The sequence below is a fragment of the Budorcas taxicolor genome, chromosome 8 (assembly GCF_023091745.1).
Source record: "Budorcas taxicolor isolate Tak-1 chromosome 8, Takin1.1, whole genome shotgun sequence".
Lineage (NCBI taxonomy): Eukaryota > Metazoa > Chordata > Mammalia > Artiodactyla > Bovidae > Budorcas > Budorcas taxicolor.
Genome location: NC_068917.1, coordinates 105,369,158 through 105,393,058, shown reverse-complemented (window position 1 = coordinate 105,393,058; position 23,901 = coordinate 105,369,158). Strand labels below are relative to the sequence as shown.

The following is a 23,901-nucleotide window of genomic DNA, read 5'->3' as shown; positions in this document are numbered from 1 at the left end:
GCCTGGGACTAAGGAAACTAAATGTAAAGTGGTACTGGTTCGTTATTTGTGACAAACGTGCCATGCTAATAGAAAATGTTTATAATAAGCCAAACTGGTCGTGAGGTCTATGAGAACTCACTGCACTGTCTTCTCAAGAATTCGGTAAATCTAAAACTGTTCTAAAATAAAAGTCTATTTTAAAAAAATTCACTAGTCGCCAATTTCGCCAAATTAATATCTTTAAGGGATAGTTTCAACTGTTTACAAACTATTGGCTTTTTTTTTTCTTTTGGCATGTCTTTAAGTGATCAGAAAAAGGAAAAGGGAAACTTTAGGCTTCAAGAGCAGAGGGAATGGGACTAGGGAGTAGGGGGTGGGGGGTGGAGGGTGAGGGAGGGGTGGAGGTGGGGTTCATTCTCATCACAGCACTAGCAACATGGCCACTTCTGCCTTGAAAATTAAGAAAACTGCTAGAGTGCTCCCAGCATAGCCAGCCTCTTCCAACCATGAGGGGATGACTGGAAGATGCAGCAGGCAGTGCTGAGAAGTTACCCAGCCAAGGTTTTTACTGAAAGATAAAGCCATCACTTCATGGGAAATAGATGGGGAAACAGTGGAAACAGTGTCAGACTTTATTTTGGGGGGGGACTCCAAAATCACTGCAGATGGTGACTGCAGCCATGAAATTAAAAGACGCTTACTCCTTGGAAGAACAGTTATGGCCAACCTAGACAGCATGTTGAAAAGCAGAGACATTACTTTGCCAACAAAGGTCTGTCTAGTCAAGGCTATGGTTTTTCCTGTGGTCATGTATGGATGTTGAGAGTTGGACTGTGAAGAAAGATGAGCGCCGAAGAATTGATGCTTTTGAACTGCGGTGTTGGAGAAGACTCTTGAGAGTCCCTTGGACTGCAAGGAGATCCAACCAGTCCATTCTGAAGGAGATCAGCCCTGGGATTTCTTTGGAAGGAATGATGCTCAGGCTGAAACTCCAGTACTTTGGCCACCTCCTGCGAAGAGTTGACTCATTGGAAAAGACTCTGATGCTGGGAGGAATTGAGGGCAGGAGGAGAAGGGGATGACAGAGGATGAGATGGCTGGATGGCATCACGGACTCGATGGACGTGAGTCTGAGTGAACTCCGGGAGTTGGTGATGGACAGGGAGGCCTGGCGTGCTGCGATTCATGGGGTCGCAAAGAGTCGGACACGACTGAGCAACTGAACTGAACTGAATTGAACTGAAAGCCCTATTGAAGTGTTTCATGACCCAAATTTCCCTAAAGCCCCAAAGCTCAAGAAGCATCCAGGATCTAAATAGTCATTTATATTTCAAAGAGAAAGTAGTCAGAGAAGTACTCCACATGTATGCTGATTTTAAGTAGTCTTTTAAATTTTATTTGCTCTAGTTTTTTTTTTTTTTAATGTGCAACTAAAGTAACGGATGAGTAGTATGTTTCTTCAATAAATAGAGTTAGGCGGCTTTGGGTTTGTTGTTTTAAAGGAAAAGCTATGGTTGATGGATTGTGTGCTAGACTCCTGCTCCCTGAATTACCCATGTCTCAAGAAAACCCAGCCAGCTGTAATCTGAGGCATCTTTCTCTACCTGGTGGCAGCTCTCCAAACCTCAGAACTGTATCTAGGAAGGGTGCAACAGCCAGCCTTTGAGGAGGCAGCAAAGGAGAACTAGAACTCTCCATACTTAAAAAAAAAAAAATCAATCTCCTTGCCACAAGGAATATGAAAATCTACACCACTCCACCCAAGAAACCAGCATACGATATAGCAGATCAGAAATCAAAACCCAAAATGTGAAATAATTGTACAGCATCCACAAAATGAACAGTTGATGGGTGGATCTGGTATAAAATGTAAGGCAGTGTTTGCCCATAATTTGAGGGGTGAGAGTTGAGTGAACACTGTCAGGAAAGAGAAAGAAGGAAAAGTGAGTAACAAGCTGTACTGACTTAGTACCTACGGGAATGAGATGAGTGGGCTGGGATTCTTCCAGTTTGTTCCTCAACCAGTCGAAATCCTGGTATCTTCGACGGACAGAATATTCTGGCAGGTCAAACTCCACCCGAGTACTCTGCAAATGAGAAGAGCAGAACAAAATCAGGGCAAGGAAAGAGCAGCTGTCTTGGCAGCAGGGAAGGAAAAAAGCTCTTTCTGGATAACCTAACTGGGCAAGAACACACTTTCCTTCCACCAAACACGCCAGCCACATGGCAGGGTTTCCCAGGATGGAATGACGAGTCTAGGCGTGGGGTCCAGTTAAACATTTCAAGGATCTATAAGGAAAATGTTGAGATTTCATTCCCCTCAGAAATTGAACTATCCCCCAAAATTGTGTTCAGAAAACATTTGATTCATCTCCAAGATTAACTTTGAAAATTTCTTTTAGTAGATCCCTGGAGAAGAAAATGGCAACCCACTCCAGTATTCTTGCCTGGAGAATCCCATGAACAGAGGAGCCTGGAGGGCTATAGTCCATGGGGTCGCAAAGAGTCAGACATGACTGAAGTGAATAACACATACACAGAGTAATTCCACTGAGAATCTTGCTTACTGACTCCAAACCTGTGACTCTGTTTAAAAAAAAAAAGTTTCCACCTTCTGCTAAATATGCTGATAAGTTCTGCCAAAGGCAGAGGAAAAACAAAAAGTAGAGATAACAGATTACCTGCTCATTTAGGAACCAGATTAGATGAAAATAGAAAAGGTTTTGCCTACTCTGCCATATCCTGCCAGGACCATAAGCCTGAAACTATACTGCATTTTAGATGATTTTTTTTTAAATCTAGAAGGAAATGATACTAAAATATCATTGTATGGCAGAAAAAAATATTAATCACATCCCCTTCCCTGAAGTTAAGTTTTCTGAAATGTGATTTCAACACTTAACAACAAAAACCAATACTAAATAAAACGCATTTATACCAAAGCAAGATTTTTATACATTAATTAATCCAAACAAAATTATGTCTCCGATACACCACTTTTCCCTATGAGGGTACCAACTATATGATAGTCATAGTTCTCAGAATTTAAAGCACAAAATAAAAATGGCTCAAGCTATCCTTTATCAACTTATTGAAATCTTTCACATCAAAAGTCTGTTTTAATCCATGGCACCAAGAAAACCTTAAAAACACAGAAACAAGAGTCATCCATCACAGAAGCAGCCAGTGAACAGCTCTGGCATCAAAAATTATGATTTCATCCTCCCCGGAAGCCAGGCTCACAGACTGAGCAAAACTGTGAAGTCAAAGGACTCGATCTTGGACAAAACCCCAACTCTTCCTGCCTCTTTTCCCCTTGTCAAAGTTCTGCACACCAGCATATGCCCACGAAACACAACCTTCCCCTGTGAAGCAGAGGCAGGAGCGGGAGACATGGGCACGTTTGTTTAATGAGGCATTTATGATTTATTACAAAACTCCCCAGAGGAATGAGTGTTGTAGAACTCCAGAGAAAGAGAGGAGAAGGAAAAAAGTTAAATCTAAATCACTAGATATGAATCTCTAGGCACAAGGGTGACAGAAACATGGGCAGTAGCCTGGCACTTTGGCCACTTGATGCGAAGAGCCAACTCATTGGAAGAAACCCTGACGCTGGGAAAGTGAAGTGAAGTCACTCAGTCGTGTCCGACTCTTTGCGACCCTGTGGGCTGTAGCCCGCCAGGCTCCTCTGTCCATGGATTCTTCAGGCAAGGATACTGGAGTAGGTTACTATTTCCTTCTCCAGGGGATCTTCCTGACCCAGGGCTCGAACCCAGGTCTCCCACATTGGAGGCAGACACTTTAACCTCTAGGCCACCAGGGTGGCTAGCCCCTAGATGCTGGGAAAAATTGAAGGCAAAAGGAGAAGGGGGCAGCAAGGACAGGACGATTGGATAGCCCCACCAACTCAAAGCACGTGAGTTTGAACAAACTCGGGGACATAGTGGAGGATAGAGGAGCCTGGTGTGCTTCAGTCCATGGGGTCACAACTGAGCCACCGAACAACAACAAGAACAATAACAACAGAGCCTGGCCCTGCACCTGAGGCAGGGGCATGAGCAGTCCCAGCATCTCTGGGATGCCACCACGACTCCCAGAGCTTCGGTTCCCTCAACGGCAGGAAGGCAGCTGGAACGGAAGTGCTTCAAGAACCTGCAGAGCGCCCCCAACAGACTCTGTCTGGGGACTTGCCAATGATTATGGGCTCATGAGAAGTAGGTTTTGAATGATGACAAATTAATGCAACTCGTTTTCATTGTAAACAGGACTGGTAAGAGGGCTCTGCTTTCTGCCCTCCTAAATGTTACATGATATCAACTGGTTGCTCCCCTTTATTATAGTTTGCAAAACCATTTCACTGAATTATAGTCTGTGTAACATTTCTACTCTAACTTTAAAATCAATCTTTGATAACCACAAAAAGCAGTATGTATGATGAAACACAAGTTTTATTTCTGCTGTAACCAATTTTACTTTTAGGCAATTGCTTTTGTTTTTTTGTTTGTTTTTTATTCTTATTTAGACTAGACACATTTATTTTAAAACGTCAGGAAAATTAAAGTAATATAAAATAAAAACCATAATCCCTCTGAACAGAGAAAAATGCAATTATATTACGGTTTCCATGTTTTTTCCTATGCATAGTCACTCATATTTTCTCTATCTCTTTAATATATCTTGGATATCTTTCTATATCAATATAATCCACATGGATATACCATAATTAAACCAAATAACCATTTAGGTTATTTCTAATTTTTCAATCAATAGATCATTACAGCAAACATCACTGAGCAACTGTTTGATAATTCTCTTGAAAGTATGAGACAGTAAGTATGAAAGATTATACTAATTGTAATTAACAAACTATTTCCAGATATAGACCAATTTATTTTCTAACCATATATTCTCAATACTGGTTATCTTTGATGGAATTATAACTGAAAAATAGTATATCTGTTTTGTTTACTTAATGACTTTCAATTGAATATCTTGTAGAATATTTGTCGGCAACATATTTTTCTTCTTTTGTTAGAGAAGTGTATTTTTGCTTTGTGAGTCTAGTCTTTTCCATGTGTGAAAATGCTTTAGAGCCATTTAACCTGTCATGATTGCCAAACAGCTTTTATTACACAGAATTTTTTAAATTGTTAAATAGTCAAATTTATCCATTTTTTCCCCTTTAGGGTTGCTACTTTTAGTGTACTGCACTGGTAAGAAGGCTGCCCTCATTGGAAGCTTTTAAAAATATCTGCCTGAATTATCCCCTTTATTTGTGGCTTGTGTGTGTGTGTGTGTGTGTGTGTTCACTCACTCAGTCATGTCTGACCCTTTGCAAACCCATGGACTGTATAGCCCACCAGGCTCCTCTGTCCATGGAATTTTCCAGCAGGTTGCCATTCCTACTCCAGAGGATCGTCCTCACCCAGGAATTGAACCCGCATCTTCTGAGTCTCCAGTATTGGCAGGCGAATTCTTTACCACTGTGCCACCTGGGAAGCCCCTTTATGTGTTTGTCTTTAACTGCTACTATTCTATGTCTAGGACTCTATCGTTAGAAAATACTTTTTAAAATTGTGGCAAAGATATTTGTATAATGATGTTCACTGAAATATTATTTAAATAAATTCAAAGAAATTAAATATCCAACAATATAAAAAATGGTCAAGGAAATTATCGTATAATTATTCTACAGTTATCAGTAATCATGCCTACAAGTCATTTTTAACAACAAAAATGTTTCAATATAGTTTTAAGAAAAAAAGTAGGATACAAAATTGTATATGATTTCATTGGTATTAAAATTTTGGACATAAAAAGGTAGAAGAAAAATCTAGAACTGATAATGACAACTATCTACTTTACATGCAACTTTACTTCCAAACTTTCTAATATTCTCGTATAATACTTTTAATAGTTACAAAAAAACCTACTCATTTAAAAAAATAACTCATTTACGGACAGAAGACTTAAGAAATCAGTGAAACTTATTAGATGCTTTGGAAACCAGTAACATGAAAAAAAAAAATCATAAAACAGAAAGGAAGCTCACAACTGCTGACCCAATATTTATTTTACTTATCTTTACCACTTCTTGTTCTAGAAAAGATATAGTGATACTTGGAATATGATCAAGTGACATAAATTAGAAGTAGGTGAGCAAGACAGAGGAAAAATAAGGACAGAAAGAAAAAGTAGAGCTGAGAATGAGGCTAGCGACATGCACTCACCTTGGAATTCTGCATGCTTGTTAAAACTGGGCCACAGACATTACTGTGAATTTCTGGAGGGAAATCGTCTGTTATAAGACACACAGTGCTCGTAACAGTTGCAGGTCAATAAAACCCCAACTCTGAGTCTGCAGTAAAATTTTCCTCTCTGAAATTCAGAGTCTAACTTAGAAAAATAAAGTACTCATAAGTGTTTATCTCTATTTTCTAGTATCTGTAGTCAACAAAACAATAAAAAAGGAAGTGTACACCCACAATCCCATGATGAGAGGCAACCACTTCACACCTTACTGTGTTCCACAGTCTAGAATGTTCCACAAGATCACCAGATCACGTGTACACACCTAAAGTCAGATCTACAAATAGGCAACGGAGCACAAGAGTGGTAATGAAGAATATCCATTTCCACCGTTGCACCCTACGAATATCTCCTTGGTCACTCTTAAGCATCTCCAGCCCGTTTTGTTAACACGCTGGAAGACTAAGCACAGGGCCACAGTAAAATCAACCACCCAGGAGCTCACCCAGTCCTCTGGGCCTCACCTTCCCACAAAAGAACGCCTCTTTACTCCCTAGGGGCTGACGGGCCCAGTGACTGTGGACTGAGGCTTCTCCCAAGAATTTTCATTAAATTCAAAATTTACAGTCCTTTCACTCTAGAGAGATTCAGTCTTTTGTAATAAATGCCATCTATCTAGGCCACAGCTGGATCCTAAGAAGCCTAAGCAACTCCCTCCCTGTAGAAAGGACCTCTTCCCTTATCAAATGGTAGCCAGCGCACTCCAGTACTCTTGCCTGGAAAATCCCATGGGCGGAGGAGCCTGGTAGGCTGCAGTCCATGGGGTCGCTGGGAGTCGGACACGACTGAACGACTTCCCTTTCACTTTTCACTTTCATGCATTGGAGAAGGAAATGGCAACCCACTCCAGTGTTCTTGCCTGGACAATCCCAGGGACGGGGGAGCCTGGTGGGCTGCCGTCTACGGGGTCGCACCGAGCCGGATACGACTGAAGCGACTTAGCAGCAGCAGCATCTCCTTCTGCTTCAAAGCCCCGCGGCGCTCAGCACACCTGAAACGACACCTGAAGAGGCTTCTGGCTGCCTCCCTCTGCGCTTCCATTTACCTCCTCCTTAGATCTTCCCACCTAGTTCCCTGGGACTCCTGTTCCGTAAGTCACGGTCCTGCAGTTCCCCGACCTGCTCACGTCCTGAACGCTGGCTCTCCCGAGCCCACACCCCGCCCTCCACCTTGCTGTGCCATCGGGCGGAGAGCTGCAGGCGTTCTCACATCTCACAGACCTCTGAGAGCGCGGAGAGCCGCTGGTGACGGCCGGCTCGCTCCTCCCGCGCTCCGCCACGGCCCGAAAATCCCTGAGAGGCCCTGCCGTCAGGACACAGACCTCTCTGGCCCTCCTCGCGCTGTCACCCGCTGACACGGCGGCCCTTCTGCTGACTCCCTGGTAGACCAGGCTCTCGGGCTTCGTAACGGGGCTGCCCTCAAGACCCAGGTGTTCCCACACACAACACTCACCTCCAAGCCAACAGCACCTCACCCCATGCCCACCGCCGCCCCATAGACGGTGCCATCACGCTGAAATTCAGACATCTCCCTTGCTAACTGGCACCTCCTATAGTACAGACTCTTCCATTTCCGAGTACCCCTGTTTATTCAGCCTCGGGATCTAAAGTTCCTGACAATCCATCCACTCTTGTCTTTACTTCTTCCCTATTCAGCTGTCAGTTCCACGATGAATCACTTCAGCCTCTTCCCTGCTGATATCCTACATGCCCCTTCCAAGCTGTCATTCATGCGTGCATGCTAAGTCGCTTCAACCCTGTCTGACTCTTTGCAACCCTATGGACTGTGGCCCTCCAGGCTCCTCTGTCCATGGGATTCTCCAGGCAAGAATACTGGAGTTGCCATACCCTCCTCCAGGGGATCTTCCCAACTGAGGGATCGAACACGCGTCTGTCTCCTGCACTGGCAGGCAGGTTCTTCGCCACTAGCGCCATCTGGGTAGCCCACCGTTTAAGCAGCTCTGGCAAAAATGCAGCCACCTACTGCCTGCTTCTCCAGACTTAGGCACTCTCTGAAGGAAAAACAAAATCAGAGAAACACACTGAAACCACGAATTCTACAACTGGACCCGAAACACTGCCAAGCAATCTCTGGATACTTCTTTAGTCAATTCTCTTCCCCATTTTTCATGAGTTAATGCAAAGTTTTGAAAGCTTCTAAGCACCACTTTAAAACCTCCCCCTTCACTCTTTGTAAAGACTTGGTTATCTCTTTATGGGAAAACTGCAGATATAAGCAAAGAATCCCTCAACTTCCTGCCACAAAAAACTCCTACTTCCCTTTTTCCTCCAGAAACAATGGGAAAAGTAGGCCTCCCCCAATTCTGCTGTTCCTTCCCCCAATTCTGCTCAGGACTCTCTCCCCCCTCCTCCTCAGTGGCTTCCATCCTTACCTCCAACCTCTGACCCAGTTCTTCTCTACCAACATTGGCCACGTGGCACTGATACAAGTCTCTTCCGTCCTAACAAAATGCCTCTCCCCTCAAAGCCACAACCCCACTACAGCCACTGCTCTGCTCTCGTTACTCTCATTGCCAAACGGGGTGCTGTACCACCACCGCGGTGAAACTGCTCTCACCTTAGTCATCAACAGCCTTCTGGTCATTAAATCTAACATTCACTTTGTAATCCTTATATATAACTTGACCTCAGCAGCATTTAGCCTCTGTTGACCACTCAGGCATTTGAAGAGAGGAATTAATTCGGGCATAAGCCTTGGGCTCCAAAATCACTGCATATTTTGACTGTAGCCATGAAATTAAAAGATGCTTGCTCTTTGAAAGTTATTAAAAAAAAAAAAGCCTAGACAGCATATTAAAAAGCAGAGACAACACTTTGCTGACAAAGGTCTGTATAACCAAAGTTACGGTTTTTCCAATAGTCATGTACAGATGTGAGAGTTGGACCATAAAGAAGGCTGAGCGCCAAAGAACTGAAGCTTTTGAACTGTAGTGCTGGAGAAGACTTTTGAGAGTCCCTTGGGACAGCAAAAAGATCCAACTAGTCAATCCTAAAGGAAATCAGTCCTGAATATTCATTGAAAGGACTGACGCTGAAGCTCCAATACTTTGGCCCACCTGATGGGAAGAGCCAGTTCACTGGAAAAAAACCCTGATGCTGGGAAAGATTGAAGGCAAAAGGAAAAGGGGGTGAGAGAGGATAAGATGGTTGGATGGCATCACCGACTCAATGGACATGAATTTGAGCAAAGTCTGGGAGACAGTGAAGGACAAAGAGCCTGGCCTGCTGCAGTCCATGGAGTCGCAAAGAGTAGGCCATGACTCAGCAACTGAACAACAAAAAAGCTTTAGTGATGACTATCAGGTGATGGGATAAAAGTCAAGAAGAGCATGGCTTCTAAAGGAAGCAGAAGGCGCCTCTCTATGTCTAACACCCGTCTACTTGCACTTCTTCATCAATTTCAACAGTCAGACCATGGTAGTAGACACCACAGTGCTGGGGACGTGGGGGTGGAACTTTCTGGAAAATCATGTTTTTTGAAAGCACAGCACAAGACGGATCTGGGTTTAAGTTTCAACACATGTTAGTTGCATGTCTTTGAGCCATTTTCTCAATTATTGCTGTGTCTTAGGTTCCTCCTTTGCAAAAGTAAGAATACTATCAGTACCTACTTCATTGAGGATTAACTGATGATACATTTAAAGCACTTAGCACAAAATAAATGACAGTCCATCCACAGAATGGAATACTGCTGCACGCTTAGAAACGATAGCATAAAATTGTGCTCACTGGCATTTACTAGCAGCGAAAGACATTTGCAACATATTAGGCGAATTGGCCACTAGCAAAATACTCATTTTTGTGAATGGATAGAGACAAATAGTTCAGAGAATTCTAAATCATTATTTCTTGCTGGTGAGCTTGTGTTTTTTTATTTTATTGTTTTAACTTACTTGAGTTTTTTAATTTCTCTGTAATGAGTACGTATTAGTTATATAAAATTTGAAGGGTTTCGACTGCAAATAAAACACATAAAAGTACAGCATGTGGGAAATGCTCAGTAATTCTGTTATTATGATGTTATCTTCTAGAAGTTGCAGAGAAAACTAGGATCTGCCGGCCCTGAGAAAGCTGCTCTCCACAAATGGAGAGATAAGATACCCATGACTTAGACCTGGGTGGGGAACACTTTGCCTGCATTCGTTCCCAGCCCTAGGTTCATTTGAGCTCAGGAAAAGCAACGCTGTACTTTGGCCAGTTTTTGTCATCAGAAATCTGAACTAGGCCTGGGAGTCAAAGCAATAAAGTATTTGCACAACCTCATCCTCGGACCATTAACTCTACTTGATAATCTCAGCAGGAGTCGGGGTCCCAGACAAGAGCAGGTGGTTGGGAACCTGTGTTCCCCTCTGTCTCCTCTCTCATCCTCAAATATCCCTCAGTTCACTCAGTTCAGTCACTCAGTCATGTCCGACTCTTTGCAACGCCATGGACTCCCTGTCTATCACCAACTCCGGAGCTTGCTAAAACCCATGTCCCATCGAGTTGATGATGCCATCCAACTATCTCATCCTCTGTTGTCCACTTCTCCTCCTGCCCTCAATCTTTCCCAGCATCAGGGTCTTTTCCAGTGAGTCAGTTCTTCACATCAGGTGGCCAAAGTACTGGAGCTTCAGCATCAGTCCTTCCAATGAACACCCAGGACTGATCTCCTTTAGGATGGACTGGTTGAATCTCCTTGCAGTCCAAGGGACTCTCAAGAGTCTTCACCAACACCACAGTTCAAAGCATCAATTCTTCTGTGCTCAGCCTTCTTTATGGTCCAACTCTTACATCCATACATGACTACTGGAAAAACCATAACTTTGACTAGATGGACCTTTGTTGGCAAAGTAATCTCTGCTTTTTAAAATACTGTCTAGGTTGGTCATAGCCTTTCTTCAGAGGAGCAAGCATCTTTTAATTTCATGGCTGCAGTCACCCTCTGCAGTGATTTTGGAGCCCAAGAAAATAAAATCTCTCACTGTCATTGTTTCCTCATCTATTTGCCATAAAGTGATGGGACCAGATGCCATGATCTTAGCATAATCTCTCTAAATGTTGAGTTTTAAGCCAGCTTTTTCACACTCCTCTTTCACTTTCATCAAGAGGCTCTTTAGTTCCTCTTTGTTTTCTGCCATACGGGTGGTGTCATCTGCATATCTCAGGTTATTGATATTTCTCCCTGCAATTTTGATTCCAGCTTGTACTTCATCCAGCCCGGCATTTTGCATGATGTACTCTGCATAAATAAGCAGGGTGACAATATACAGCCTTGATATACTCCTTTCCCAATTTGGAACCAGTCTGTTGTTCCATGTCTGGTTCTAACTGTGGCTACTTGACCTACATACAGCTTTCTCAGGAGGCAGGTATGGTGGTCTGGTTTTCCACATCTTTAAGAATTTTCCAGTTTGTTGTGATCTACACAGTCAAAGGCATAGTCAATGAAGCAGAAGTAGATTTGTTTTTGAATTCTCCTGCTTTTTCTATGATCCAACGGATGTTGGCAATTTGATCTCTGGTTCCTCTGCCTTTTCTAAATCCAGCTTGAACATCTGGAAGTTCTCAGTTCACATACTGTTGAAGCCTGGCTTGGAGAATTTTGAGCGTTACTTTGCCAGCATGTGGACCTCCCTGGTGGCTCAGACAGTAATACATCTGCCTGCAATGCAGGAGACCTGGGTTCGATCCCTAGGTTGGGAAGTTCCCCTGGAGAAGGAAATGGCAACCCACTCTAGTACTCTTGCTGGAAAATCCCCTGGACAGAGGAGCCTGGTGGGCTACAGTCCATGAGGTTGCAAAACGCTGGACACAACTGAGCGACTTCACTTTCTTTCTTTCTTCCTTTCTTCCCTTCCTTCCCTCTTTCTTTCTTTTTTGCCAGCATGTGAGATGAGTGCAATTGTGCAGTAGTTTGAGCATTCTTTGGCATTGCCTTTCTTTGGGATTGGAATAAAAACTGACCTTTTCTAGTCCTGTGGCCGCTGCTGAGTTTTCCAAATTTGCTAGAATATTGAGTGCAGCACTTCCACAGCATCATCTTTCAGCATTTGAAATAGCTCCACTGGAATTCCATCACCTCCACTAGCTTTGTTCATAGTGATGCTAAGGCCCACTTGACTTCACATTCTAGGGTGTCTGGCTCTAGGTGAGTGATCATACCATCGTGATTATCTGGGTCGTGAAGATCATTTTTGTACAGTTCTTCTGTGTATTCTTGCCACCTCCTCTTAATATCTTCTGCTGTTAGGACCATACCGTTTCTGTCCTTTATCAAGCTCATCTTCTGCATGAAATGTTCCCTTGGTATCTCTAATTTTCTTGAAGAGATCTCTGGTCTTTCCCATTCTGTTGTTTTCCTGTATTTCTTTGCATTGATCACTGAGGAAGGCTTTCTTATCTCTTCTTGCTATTCTTTGGAACTCTGCATTCAGATGCTTATATCCTTCCTTTTCTCCTTTTCACATATCCCTAAGCATCCTTTTTATACAACACTCAGAAAGAAGGCTCCAGGTGAATCACCAAGGTATTAAACTTGGTGTCACTATTTGAAACAGGAGAAGAAAAAGAGTCTGATTTGAGGTCAGAAGTGGAATTCACAGTTAAGAAGTAAAAACTGAACCTTGCAATAAGTTCAGCCTTGAGGTGTTGTCCTTCAAGCCAAGGGAAAATGTGGGATTGGAACTTGGAAGAGACCATTCTGAGATAATCCTGACTTAAGGGAAAATAAAATAACCCCAGGAAAAGAGACAGAAGTAAGAGCACAACGGAGAAAGGGGCCAAGGGAGGGCAGAGAGGAGGCAGAGGAGAGCGTGGGGAGCTGCAGGAGCGTGTCAGCCTGAGAGCCCAATGGCAGGGAGGCACACTGCAGGGCGGAGGACAGAAGGGGCGGGGGCGCAGCAAGGCAGGCGAGCACTGCTGGGCCAGCAAGGGGGCCACCTCGCCATTCAGCTGTTTAGCGCACAAATGCAAGCAAACCAGGCTTGCATTTCACTGACTACAGGCTAAAAGATGAGCTGACCCCAGGGTGAAAAAGGCCAACAAAGGCACATGTAGTCAAAGTTCTGATTTCCCAAGGCTTCCCTGGTGGCTCAGCGGTAAAGAACACACCTGCAATGTAGGGGACGCAGGTTCGATCCCTGGGTGGGGAAGATCCCCTGGAAAAGGAAATGGTGACCCACTCCAGTATTCTTGCTTGGGAAACCCCACGGACAGAGGAGCCTGGCTGGCTACAGTCCATGGGGTCTCAAAGAGTCAGACACGACCTAGCGATTGAACAACAAGGGGAAAAAAATAACTAACTAGAAATGACTCATGGGAATACACGTATCAACCTAGAACCTCTGAGGACATGCTACACACTGAAGCACCTAGTGATACTGAGGAATATTATCCAGTGGCAAAAGAGATGGGGGAAAACTGAGTTAGCATGTGTGCATGTACACACACACAAATTTTCAAACATCAACCAGTGCAGAAAAGACCAGGCAGTAACACAGTGGCCTGTGGCACAAAGTCCATCAATATTAATTCCCATCCTTTTTTGACATCAGTCTAATGACACCAGATTAAAATCATGGTCTCATCACAGAGCTTCAGGCTGATATAATGACTCATAAATTTCAACAGTAAAGAGATTCTGGGACTTCCCTGGCAGTCCAAGGGGCTCAGGTTCAATCCCTGTTTGGGGAACTAAGATCCCACATGTTACACAGTGCAGCCAAAACAAAAAAAAAAAAAAAAAGAGAGAGAGAGAGAAAGTAATGAGATATTAACATATTAAACACTGTCACCATAGAAAGTAAATGTCTTACTTTCTATGACTAAATTTGAAAGACTGGAGTCACAATTTCTCCTTCATTTTAAGATAAAAGAAAAAAGTTACATATAACCCTTTAAAATCTGAATATATCCACTCTCTGAAAAAGCTGTACCCATAGCTGTGATAAAGGCAAACAGAGCTGTGCAGAGGGAGGGAAAAGGAAAAGGCAGGAACCACGGCGGGAGGCCGGCTTCTCCAAGCGGTGCCCACAGGTGGAGGAGGACGGAGGGACCTACTTTGGTGGTGATCCTGTACGTGATGTAGGTCTCCATTGTACAGACATGCTTCTTAGGGTCATCAACCGTGACAAAGAGGTCTCTGGTCTCACCATCCATGTCATCATCAAGCTGAAGTCTGTTGAGAAGGGAAGATGAAGAAGCTGGACTCGCGGTGCCTGCTGGAGTACCGCCATTGGGCAAAATGAGATCCTGAGGGAAGAAAAGAATCACCTTACACGTGAGCTGAAACACTCTCCTAGAGAACACCAGCCAAAGTGGCTGGCGCGGCCAAACCGAGAAACACCGCTAAATACAAAAATAACTTTCAAAGAATCTGATCCTCTCCTTTCTTAACATTTCTTAAGTGAACAGAGTCTTTTATGACCACAAGAAACACACGACAGACAGTGCTCGCCACCAAATCCTATTGATTCATTTCCCAGCGCTGCAGGAACCAACAGTTCAGGGACGGAGAACCTAACAGCCACCTCCTAAGAGCCACCTGCACCGTCAGACTTGGACAGTCTCTCATTTCCCCACTTTCTCAAGACCGCCACTTGGGCCCAGGTGAACATTAAAGGGCCAGAACCCTCTTAAATATCTAACACATTTGAAAACTCAACCAACCATCACAAAGAGATAATTAAACATTATATATCTGGAATAAGTTCACACCACTACCTATTAAGTATGCTTCCCAGAAAACTGAATCTATATCCTGAACAAAGCACAACATCCATTTACAGGGAACATAGAGGAGTGAGGAACACGTTAAAACAGTCTATAAGGACGAGATAAGCAGAATCTACACTCTGTGAAACTAAAGAGAACTAGAGATCCAGTTTCTTCCATAAATAAACTGCAAGGAAAAAAAAGAGAGAGAGACAGAAAGAACACCTATAGACATAAAGAAATTTAAGAGATCTATCAACAATTGCAGTGGGTCCTGATTAAAACACAGGGTTAAAACATTTTTGGATATTCAGGAAAACTTTAATAGCAAATACTTATTTGATGACATGAAGGAATTATTAGGTGTGGTAATGAAAGTATGGTGATTTTACAAAGTCTTCATCTTTTAGTAACATGTAACTATGGTATTCATAGATTAAATGATGGAATGTGTGGTGTTAACATTTTTTTAAAATAATTAAAGACAGATAGGTGGGTAATGGGCTTCCTTGGTGGCTCAGACAGTAAACAAACTGCCTGAAAAGCAGGAGACCTGGGTTCAATCCCTGGGTCAGGAAGATCTCCTGGAGAAGGGAATAGCCACCCACTCCAGTATTCTTTCTTGCCTGGAGAGTTCCACAGTCAGGAGTCTGGTGGGCTACACTCCATGGATTCACAAAGAGTCAAGATACACCAAAGTTGATCATTATTGAAGCTGGTACTTGCAGATTCATTAAAAATTCTCTCCTCTTCCATATTTGTTTAAAATTCTCCACAACAGAAAAGCTTAAAGGAGGTGGGGAGAGCAAATACCAGAAAAGAAAGGGGAGGAAAGGTTAAAAACTTAGGGACTTCTTTCTTCTTAGGTCTCAGCAGGAGGCCACTTGAATCAATTATGTCCCTTTAATATCAAAAAATATGCAGTCTTCCAGTTACCTTTTCTGCTTTTCTTCCAGTTACCTTATGCTACTGCTGCTTTTCTGATTTTAAGATTTGACAAGAGAACAAAACCCTGTCCTAGCAGATGTGAAAGCCTCTGAATGTCACCTTGGAATATGGCAAGAAATGACATGATACTAAGCAAAGCGCCTTGGTCAGGAATGTTGTCTGCATTCCTGACCTGTGGGGCAGTCAGATCACAGGCTGCGGGTGGGGAGGTGCTTTCCCCTGAATGATATCTTCTTGTGTGCAGGCTGGATATGACTTAGCCCCCAGAGGAAAGAACATACAGGAAATGAAAAGTCAACCAAGCCATCATATCTATGAGCTCCAGCTGAACAGGGCACATCTGGGAACAGGGTCTGGAACAAGGCGGAGGGAAGCACGGCCTGGGGTCAAGGGCAATGTCACCCAACTCAATGGGTGACGGAAAGTAAATTAAAAAAGCACCTTCCTTTGTCTCCCTGACCACAGATAATTTAATCACATTCTTAACATATGTCATCACAAATAGTTTTGTAATTACTGAAAGGGTACCATTTCACAGAAGATACTCAATGGGAACGGACCCCACCCCTCCACTTCTCAGCCAAGGGGCTTGTCAGCTGGGAAGGCAAGCCCCTCAGCAGCTGCTCTCATGTGGCCACAGAACCTTGATACAGCAGTATCCTGCAAACTGCTTCCTCAGCAGACTGATGCCACGGGGCATGCAGTGTCCTACCCCAGGGTCTAGGGATCCATGAGAGGACATCTCTGGAGCTCTGAGACAACCATCACGTCTTTATCTCTTCAGTAAATATTTAAACGCTGACCTCAGGTAAGACACTCAATTAGGCATTGAGGGGCCCCCTCTGATTTTTTTTTGTCAACTCTAGCTCACTGGACCTCAGAAAAGCTTTATCACCTACAGCTAAACATTGCACGAAAGAATGAAAGAATTCAAAGCCTTTAGTCAGATAAGCCAACATCAGCTCAGACAGCAAATTTCCCCAATCTGGCCTGAACTGATCCTGGAAATCACTATGCTATTGCATATTCCTCATCATGGCTTGCACGGCATATACACACCCCTCTTTCTATGCAGGGGGCTCCAAGGATCTCACAGGAATCTGCCCAAATGACCCCCTCTTGGAATCCTTCCTGGATTCACGCCCAGGCACAACAGCCACTCCCTTCTCAAAACCTTGAAGATACATCCACGGAAGCAATTTTCATAGTTTTAATCATTTATTTACATATATAGCTTACCCATAAGTACTGTGCATCCCCAACAACTGTTAACTGTGCCTTGTTTGTGTGTGTGTGTGATTATCCGTTTGTTTGCAGGTCCCCCCATGACTCCAGCCAACTCCCCTAACCTTTGCTCTGGGGACCTGAGTCAATAACTCTCCAGGAAGAGCCCACAAGAAGGTCTAAAAAGTCTTGGACGGAGAGTGGGAACTTCAGTTCTCAAGTCAGTGAGTGGGGTTTGGGGAGGACAAGAGCACGTCAGCCAGACCTTGTCACACAGCATTCATTCCTTTAGAACTACACAACCAGGAAAAGCACCCGTACCTATCCCACAAGGTGTTCCCTGGGGTGTTATTTGAGCATATATGCACAGCTAATGAGCGATATGCCTGGAATTTCTAAAAAGGGAAGCTACCGTCTTCAAGTTCCACGGCACATCTGTGCACAGGGCTTCCACATTCTTATTTCACTGCCCCCAGCGTCAACCTTGTGAGGTTAGCAAGCAAACACTATCTCTACCAATAAGGAAGCAGACTCAAAAAGTTGAGGACTGTGTTCAAACGTATGGAAGCCAGTCATCACTCTGCTTAGCTGAGCCCAGGCTTCTGGGGTCAAGGGTGTGATCAAGCTGAATCCCCTTTGTGTGGCGTTTCCCAGCCCAACACCATCCCCTGTCTCCATTCTCAGGCCATAAATCCTTTTGGGTAAACACGAAGTGTCTGTTTTTAAAACAAGTCCAGGAATGCAAACATTTTCCCTTAGGGTCTGAATACACGTTATTCCCCAGATAACCCCTCTCAAGATACTGTCCCCATGAGGAACAAAGGTAAAGAGAATATATGAAAATCTTCAGAGGAAGGGCAGGGGTCAGGTGGACTCAGTGACGTGACTCCTCTGCCCCCGGAGCCCTCCGGCAGCGTGTCTGCTTCCCTGAGACCTGAGCAGGCACTGTGGGAGAGCCATGCCTTTGCAACTAGCGTGACTTACAGGACGGGAGAAGTGAGACAGCCCCTTGGCTGAACGCAAAAGCCTCCTGTTTCCTTGCTGCTACCTTACGGTCAGTCCTCCTTACTGCAGCCAGAATGTGCTCTGAAAAATGTCAATCAAGACACATCACACACACACATACACACACTGGCTCAAAACTCTCCAAGACTTCCACCCACTCACGTTCAGAATAAAATCCAGATTCCCTCCTATAACCCACCAGGGCCAGCATGATCTTATCACTGTCTCTGACCTCCTCCCAGACATCCTCCCCTTCCCCCCGCTCATCCTGCTCTACACGTTCTGGCCTTGGCTTATCCTGACCTCAGGGCCTTCACGCTTGCGGCTCACTCTGCCTGGAATGGCTCTCCCGGCTCCTGTTGCCACTGGGCTGGCTTTTCTCCTCAAACTGGTTTTTGCTCAAATGACACCCACTCGGAGAGGCGTTCTCAGCCCACAAAAATCTAAAAGTAGCCCTGCACCCCTCCAGCATTTTCCAGTCCCTTCCCTGGCTTTATTTTCATTGCAGGACTCACCTCTCTCTGAAAATGTATTGTATATTAATTGATTATCTGTCTGACTCCCCACCAGTCCATAAGTTCCACAGGAGCAGAGACATTGTCTTGTCCACTCCTCTGTTCTCTGACACATGGTAGGTATTCAGTAAGTATTTGATGAATGAATGAGTTTTGGCAATGATCCAACTCAATCTCTTCCCAATATAACGTACTCAATATATGCCAGTTGAATGTGAATGAAACAGGCCAACCTAGCCAAACTGCCTAGTTTTGAACCCCGGTTCCACTATTTACTAGCAGCATGACTTCAGCCAATTCCTAATCTCTCTATGCCCCGATTTCCTCACTTATAAAATGGGCATAATGAGATTGAGTTAACAAATGGAGCAACTGGAACAGTACCTGGAACATGGTAGTCTCTACATCACTATTAAAATACACACACACACCAAAGTCAACTTGTCTGCACATATTCGTGCATACCCTTACAGACTATGGGGCTGGGTTCACAGCAGACAATCAGTTCAGTTCAGTCGCTCAGTCGTGTCTGACTCTTTGCGACCCCATGAATCGCAGCACGCCAGGCCTCCCTGTCCATTACCAACTCCCGGAGTTCACTCAGACTCATGTCCATCGAGTCCATGATGCCATCTCATCCTCTGTTGTCCCCTTCTCCTCCTGCCCCCAATCCCTCCAGCATCACAGTCTTTTCCAATGAGTCAACTATTTGCATGAGGTGGCTAAAGTACCGGAGTTTCAGCTTTAGCATCATTCCTTCCAAAGAAAACCCAGGGCTGATCTCCTTCAGAATGGACTGGTTGGATCTCCTTGCAGTCCAACAATAAACGCTGCTGAAAATTAAAATTACACCTAGAGTCACAGTCCCTGCCTTAACCACATCTTTGTTAACATTTCACTGTAACAATAGATCTATCTACAGTAGCCCTTTTGAGAGTTACAACTGCAGAGTTGACAAATAAATGAAAACTTCTCATTGCTCCAAATGATCAATTCTTACTATGCAGTTTCAGTTATAAGAGAATTTCTTCTCTTAGCCACCCCTTTTTACTTAGGAAGAGAAATATATAATTAGGCCACTCTGGAAACTCCGCTTATTCAAAGAATTTCAGTTAAAAGATCCAACATCATGGTCAGCCAACCCCAAAACAGGTTATTAAACTAAACAAAAGTCACCAGTAAAATTCTATTGCTATATTAAACACAGGGTTTAGGAAAGAAAGTAGTATGCATTAGGAGCCAACAGGTATGTAATGAAAACAAGTCATGCTAAAATACTGCAGTTTCTCTTTTGGTATCGTTAGAGAAATGTGATGGCAGCCCACTCCAGTACTCTTGCCTGGAAAATCCCATGGGCGGAGGAGCCTGGTGGGCTGCAGTCCATGGGATCGCGAAGAGTCGGACACAACTGAATGACTTCACTTTCACTTTTCACTTCCATGCATTGGAGAAGGAAATGGCAACCCACTCCAGTGTTCTTGCCTGGAGAATCCCAGGGATGGCAAAGCCTAGTGGGCTGCTGTCTATGGGGTCGCACAGAGTCGGACACGACTGAAGCGACTTAGCAGCAGCAGCAGCGAAATGTGGGCACCACAATGATCTAGTTTCAGAAGAGCCTGCCAAAGCCTCTCAAGGCATCCTGAACAAGAGAACGGTCAGAGGAACAAGAAGGTGCCTGCTTGCACCTTCATGAAGTCAGCTGCCCTGGGTGGGTCCACCAAGCACAGAGGAGGCAAGAGTGCACATTCTGAAAATGCTGAACTCCACGAGATGAGGAGAGCACCTAGAGCGAGGAGGAGGCCAGGCTATACTGGACCCAAACAACAGAGGAACCAAGCCAGGTCTTGCTAACCGCCTGCCCCTGACCCTGGCTTTCTCTCTTCTAGGGCTTTCCCCACAGACAGACCACTCAACTGACCTGTCAGCTGGTCATTCAACTTAACCTACAGTCCAAGAAGACAAAGGTAACATCAGGTGCAAACAGGGTATCTAATTACTCACCTGTTCTGGTGAGAGGCAACTAGCAGGCCTGTATTACCTCATTAGACCCAAGAAAACTGAAAAATTTATCCAGCCTTTATTAACTCATCATCCAGACCCAAGAAAGCTGAAACATGAGCAAAGCAATAGACCTTAAGAGCAGATAAATGTATACATTTGAAAAAGATTTATCCCACAAAACAGTACGCTGTAGTCCACATTTACTTTGTACTCTCATTTAAAAAGAAAAGTCAACAGAAAGTAGAAGAGGGAATAAAAAAATTAAAGCATAAATTGAAAACAAACAGGGGACTTCCCTGGTGGTCCAGTGATTAGGACTCTGAGCTTCCAAGGCAGAGGGCACATGCTCAATCCCTGGTCGGGTAACTAAGGTCCTATATGCTGCCTGACCAAAAAATGTGTTTTTGTTTTTTTTTTAATGTGTAAGTTATAAATGAAACAAAAATTTAATTCTTCTAAAAGATTAATTACATAAACTAAAACTTAGGAAGCCTGATCAATATAGAAAGAGTGTGGGGGAAAATGAGCAGGCAACAGTGGTTTAAATCTTACTTCTATGTATGATTATAAATTACAAGGGTGTGCTATGAATAGCTATGTTAATAAATCTTTAAGTCTCTACGAATTTGATGACTTTGCAGGAAAATGTATGGCCAAGGAGAAATTAATTCAGGCAGAAAATCTAAACAAATAAATAACCTCAGAACTGTGGTCAGAGAACTTTTACTGAAGGGTGAGCTAAGTCCCAATGGCTTTACAGCTGAGCTCTAATGAGCCTCGTAGAAAAAAACCTCTGTTTTGTTCAAACACTCCAAAACACTTCAAAACATGAGGAAGGTTTCAAATCATTTTATTATAGGAGTTACCTATGAAAAACTGAACGTGTTAGTCGCTTAGTCGAGTCCAACCCTGCAACACCATGAACAGTAGGCCGCCAGGCTCCTCTATCCATGGAATTCTCCAGGCAAGAACATTGGAGTGGGTAGCCATTCCCTTCTCCAGGGGATCTTCCCAACCCATGGATCGAACAGGGTCTCCTGAATTCCAGACACATTCTTTACTGTCTGAGCCATCAGGGAATATCTGATATTAAGATAGTAGGACAAAAAAAGGAAATCGGATTAACAGTACACTTTGTCAATAAAGTAACAGCAAATGGTACATTAAAAGAACTGGTTTTTAAAAGAAAGAACAAAAAATAATATATCAGGGTTGAGTCAAACATTCTCCAGGAAATCAAAAATTATTTAACATTAAGAAAGTTATAATGCTATGTATTACATTAACTGATCATTGTCAAATATAATCGTGTCCACATCTGCCAAAATGTTTGTTGGCATCACTCACTGGCAAATATCACTCATTCCATTAAAATCTCTAATTAAGAAAAAAAAGATCCCTAAATATGTTAAAGAGTACATATCAGAAAACATCAGCTATGAACCCTGAAAACACTGCTCTAAGTGAAAGAAGCCAGACATGAAAGGCCACGTGTATAATTCCATTTATATGAAGAAGCCAGACAGGCAAATTAGAGAGACAGAAAGCAGACTTTTGGTTGCCAGGGGCTGGAGGCAAGAGGAAATGGGAGTGAACACAATAAATATGAGTTTTCTTTTTCAGGTGACAAAATAATCTGGAATTCAACCTTAATGATGGTTGCACAGTGCTGTGAGTACACTAAAAACCACTCAATTGTATAGTTTAAAATGATGAATTTTAGAGTATGTGAATTAGATCTTAGTAATATAGTTTTAAAGAAGGAAGCAATATGAAACCCTGAAGGCACGTCTATTAAATTCAGAAACAAGACTCTGATACCTAATACCACTCCTTTATTCATATCGCTCCGGAGACTTGAGCTAAAGCAACAATGTACGGCAGGGCTCCATGCACTGCAGTCATTCAAGCCAAACACGCAGGGATCTACCACATCACTTTATGGCCAAAGGGTGGTTTCTTCAAAAATTAATCTAAAATTGTGATACCCATAACAGGCAGAAAATGCATTTAAAGCCATTTTAAAATGGTAAGTCTAAATCGAGGTAAGGCATTTACTACGTGGTTCAGCAACCAAAGGAGAGGACAGAAACCAAACCGTATGGTAGACTGTATTATCGTTCGCAACTATTCACTCCGTACCTTTAAGAGGATTATATACCCTCACTATTGCCAAGTGACTGCTGCCAGGAAAGCTCATCCCCACTCCCTAAGTAACCTGTTTCGGCCAATGGTGCATGAGCGAATGTGATCTACGCCAGATGGGAGCAGACACGTTAAGAGCCAGGGCATGTTTCCATCAGCTCTCATGGTCTCTTCCCTCCTCTGCTCTGCAACTAGCACGTGCCAAACGGGCTGAGCTTTCAGAACGGAGACTTGTGGAAAAGAGCCATAGCAACGGACTCATAGCCACCAACACGTAACTTGACCTAGAAATGAATGCTGGCTGCAAACCTCTGTATTTTGCGAGCTGTTCACTACCACAGCAAGGCTAATACATATAATTATAAAAATGTCTATGCAATTTATTTTGTGGCTGAGCTATGCAGCACGAAGGACCTTAGTTACCCGACCAGGGATCAACCCCCTCTACATTGGGAGTTAATCACTGGACCACCAGGAAGTCCCAAAAATGTCTGCGTAATTTTTTTTTAATCTGGGTAGGAAATAGTGTATAAAGAACATGGAATTTTAAGAGGTACAGCTTTTTTTTTTTCTGCAGAGTTACATAAAATTCATCTTAACTGTGTGACCTAAGTCCTAGAACTCCTACTTGCTCATCAGCAGAAGTTCAGTCTTCCTTCCTTTCCACCCCTGTCCTAGAATCGCATCTCCAATATTCTCCCAAACCTCCAACGTTGCTTGCACAAGTGTCCCCAAATTCTCACAGCCCAGCAGTCTGTGACGTCTAGGTTAGCATCTTCCTTGAGCACTTACATTTTCCCACTTCGGATTCTGGAGCATTACTTATAAGGCAAAAAGGCTCTTCTTTAGACATGGGTTAAGAGATCACTTGTAATTATTTGTAGGTTAATAAAGTCATTTCAAATGAAACTGTTTCCCCAGCTTTTCTATTAGAAAAACTCCCTTCATGTAAAATCCTCTACTGACCCAAAAGACGACCCCCAACAAGATTACAAATGAAGAGCAAGAGCCCACATCCACATTCTCCAGCTCAGCTTCCAATGTTTACTACCAGCTTT

At 43.5% G+C, this 23,901-nt stretch overlaps 1 protein-coding gene across 2 annotated transcripts in view; it reads right to left on the bottom strand.

Annotated features, from left to right (window-relative positions):
- The window catches only part of SNX30 (sorting nexin family member 30), a 255,807-nt gene that overhangs the window by 40,356 nt on the left and 191,550 nt on the right, over positions 1-23,901 (bottom strand). For both annotated transcript variants that reach the window (XM_052644584.1, XM_052644586.1), the window contains 2 exons: positions 14,352-14,543; positions 1,959-2,069 (listed from right to left, as the gene is read on the bottom strand). In XM_052644584.1, the coding sequence (XP_052500544.1) occupies positions 1,959-2,069; positions 14,352-14,543 (303 nt within the window). The remainder of the gene's footprint in view (positions 1-1,958; positions 2,070-14,351; positions 14,544-23,901) is intronic.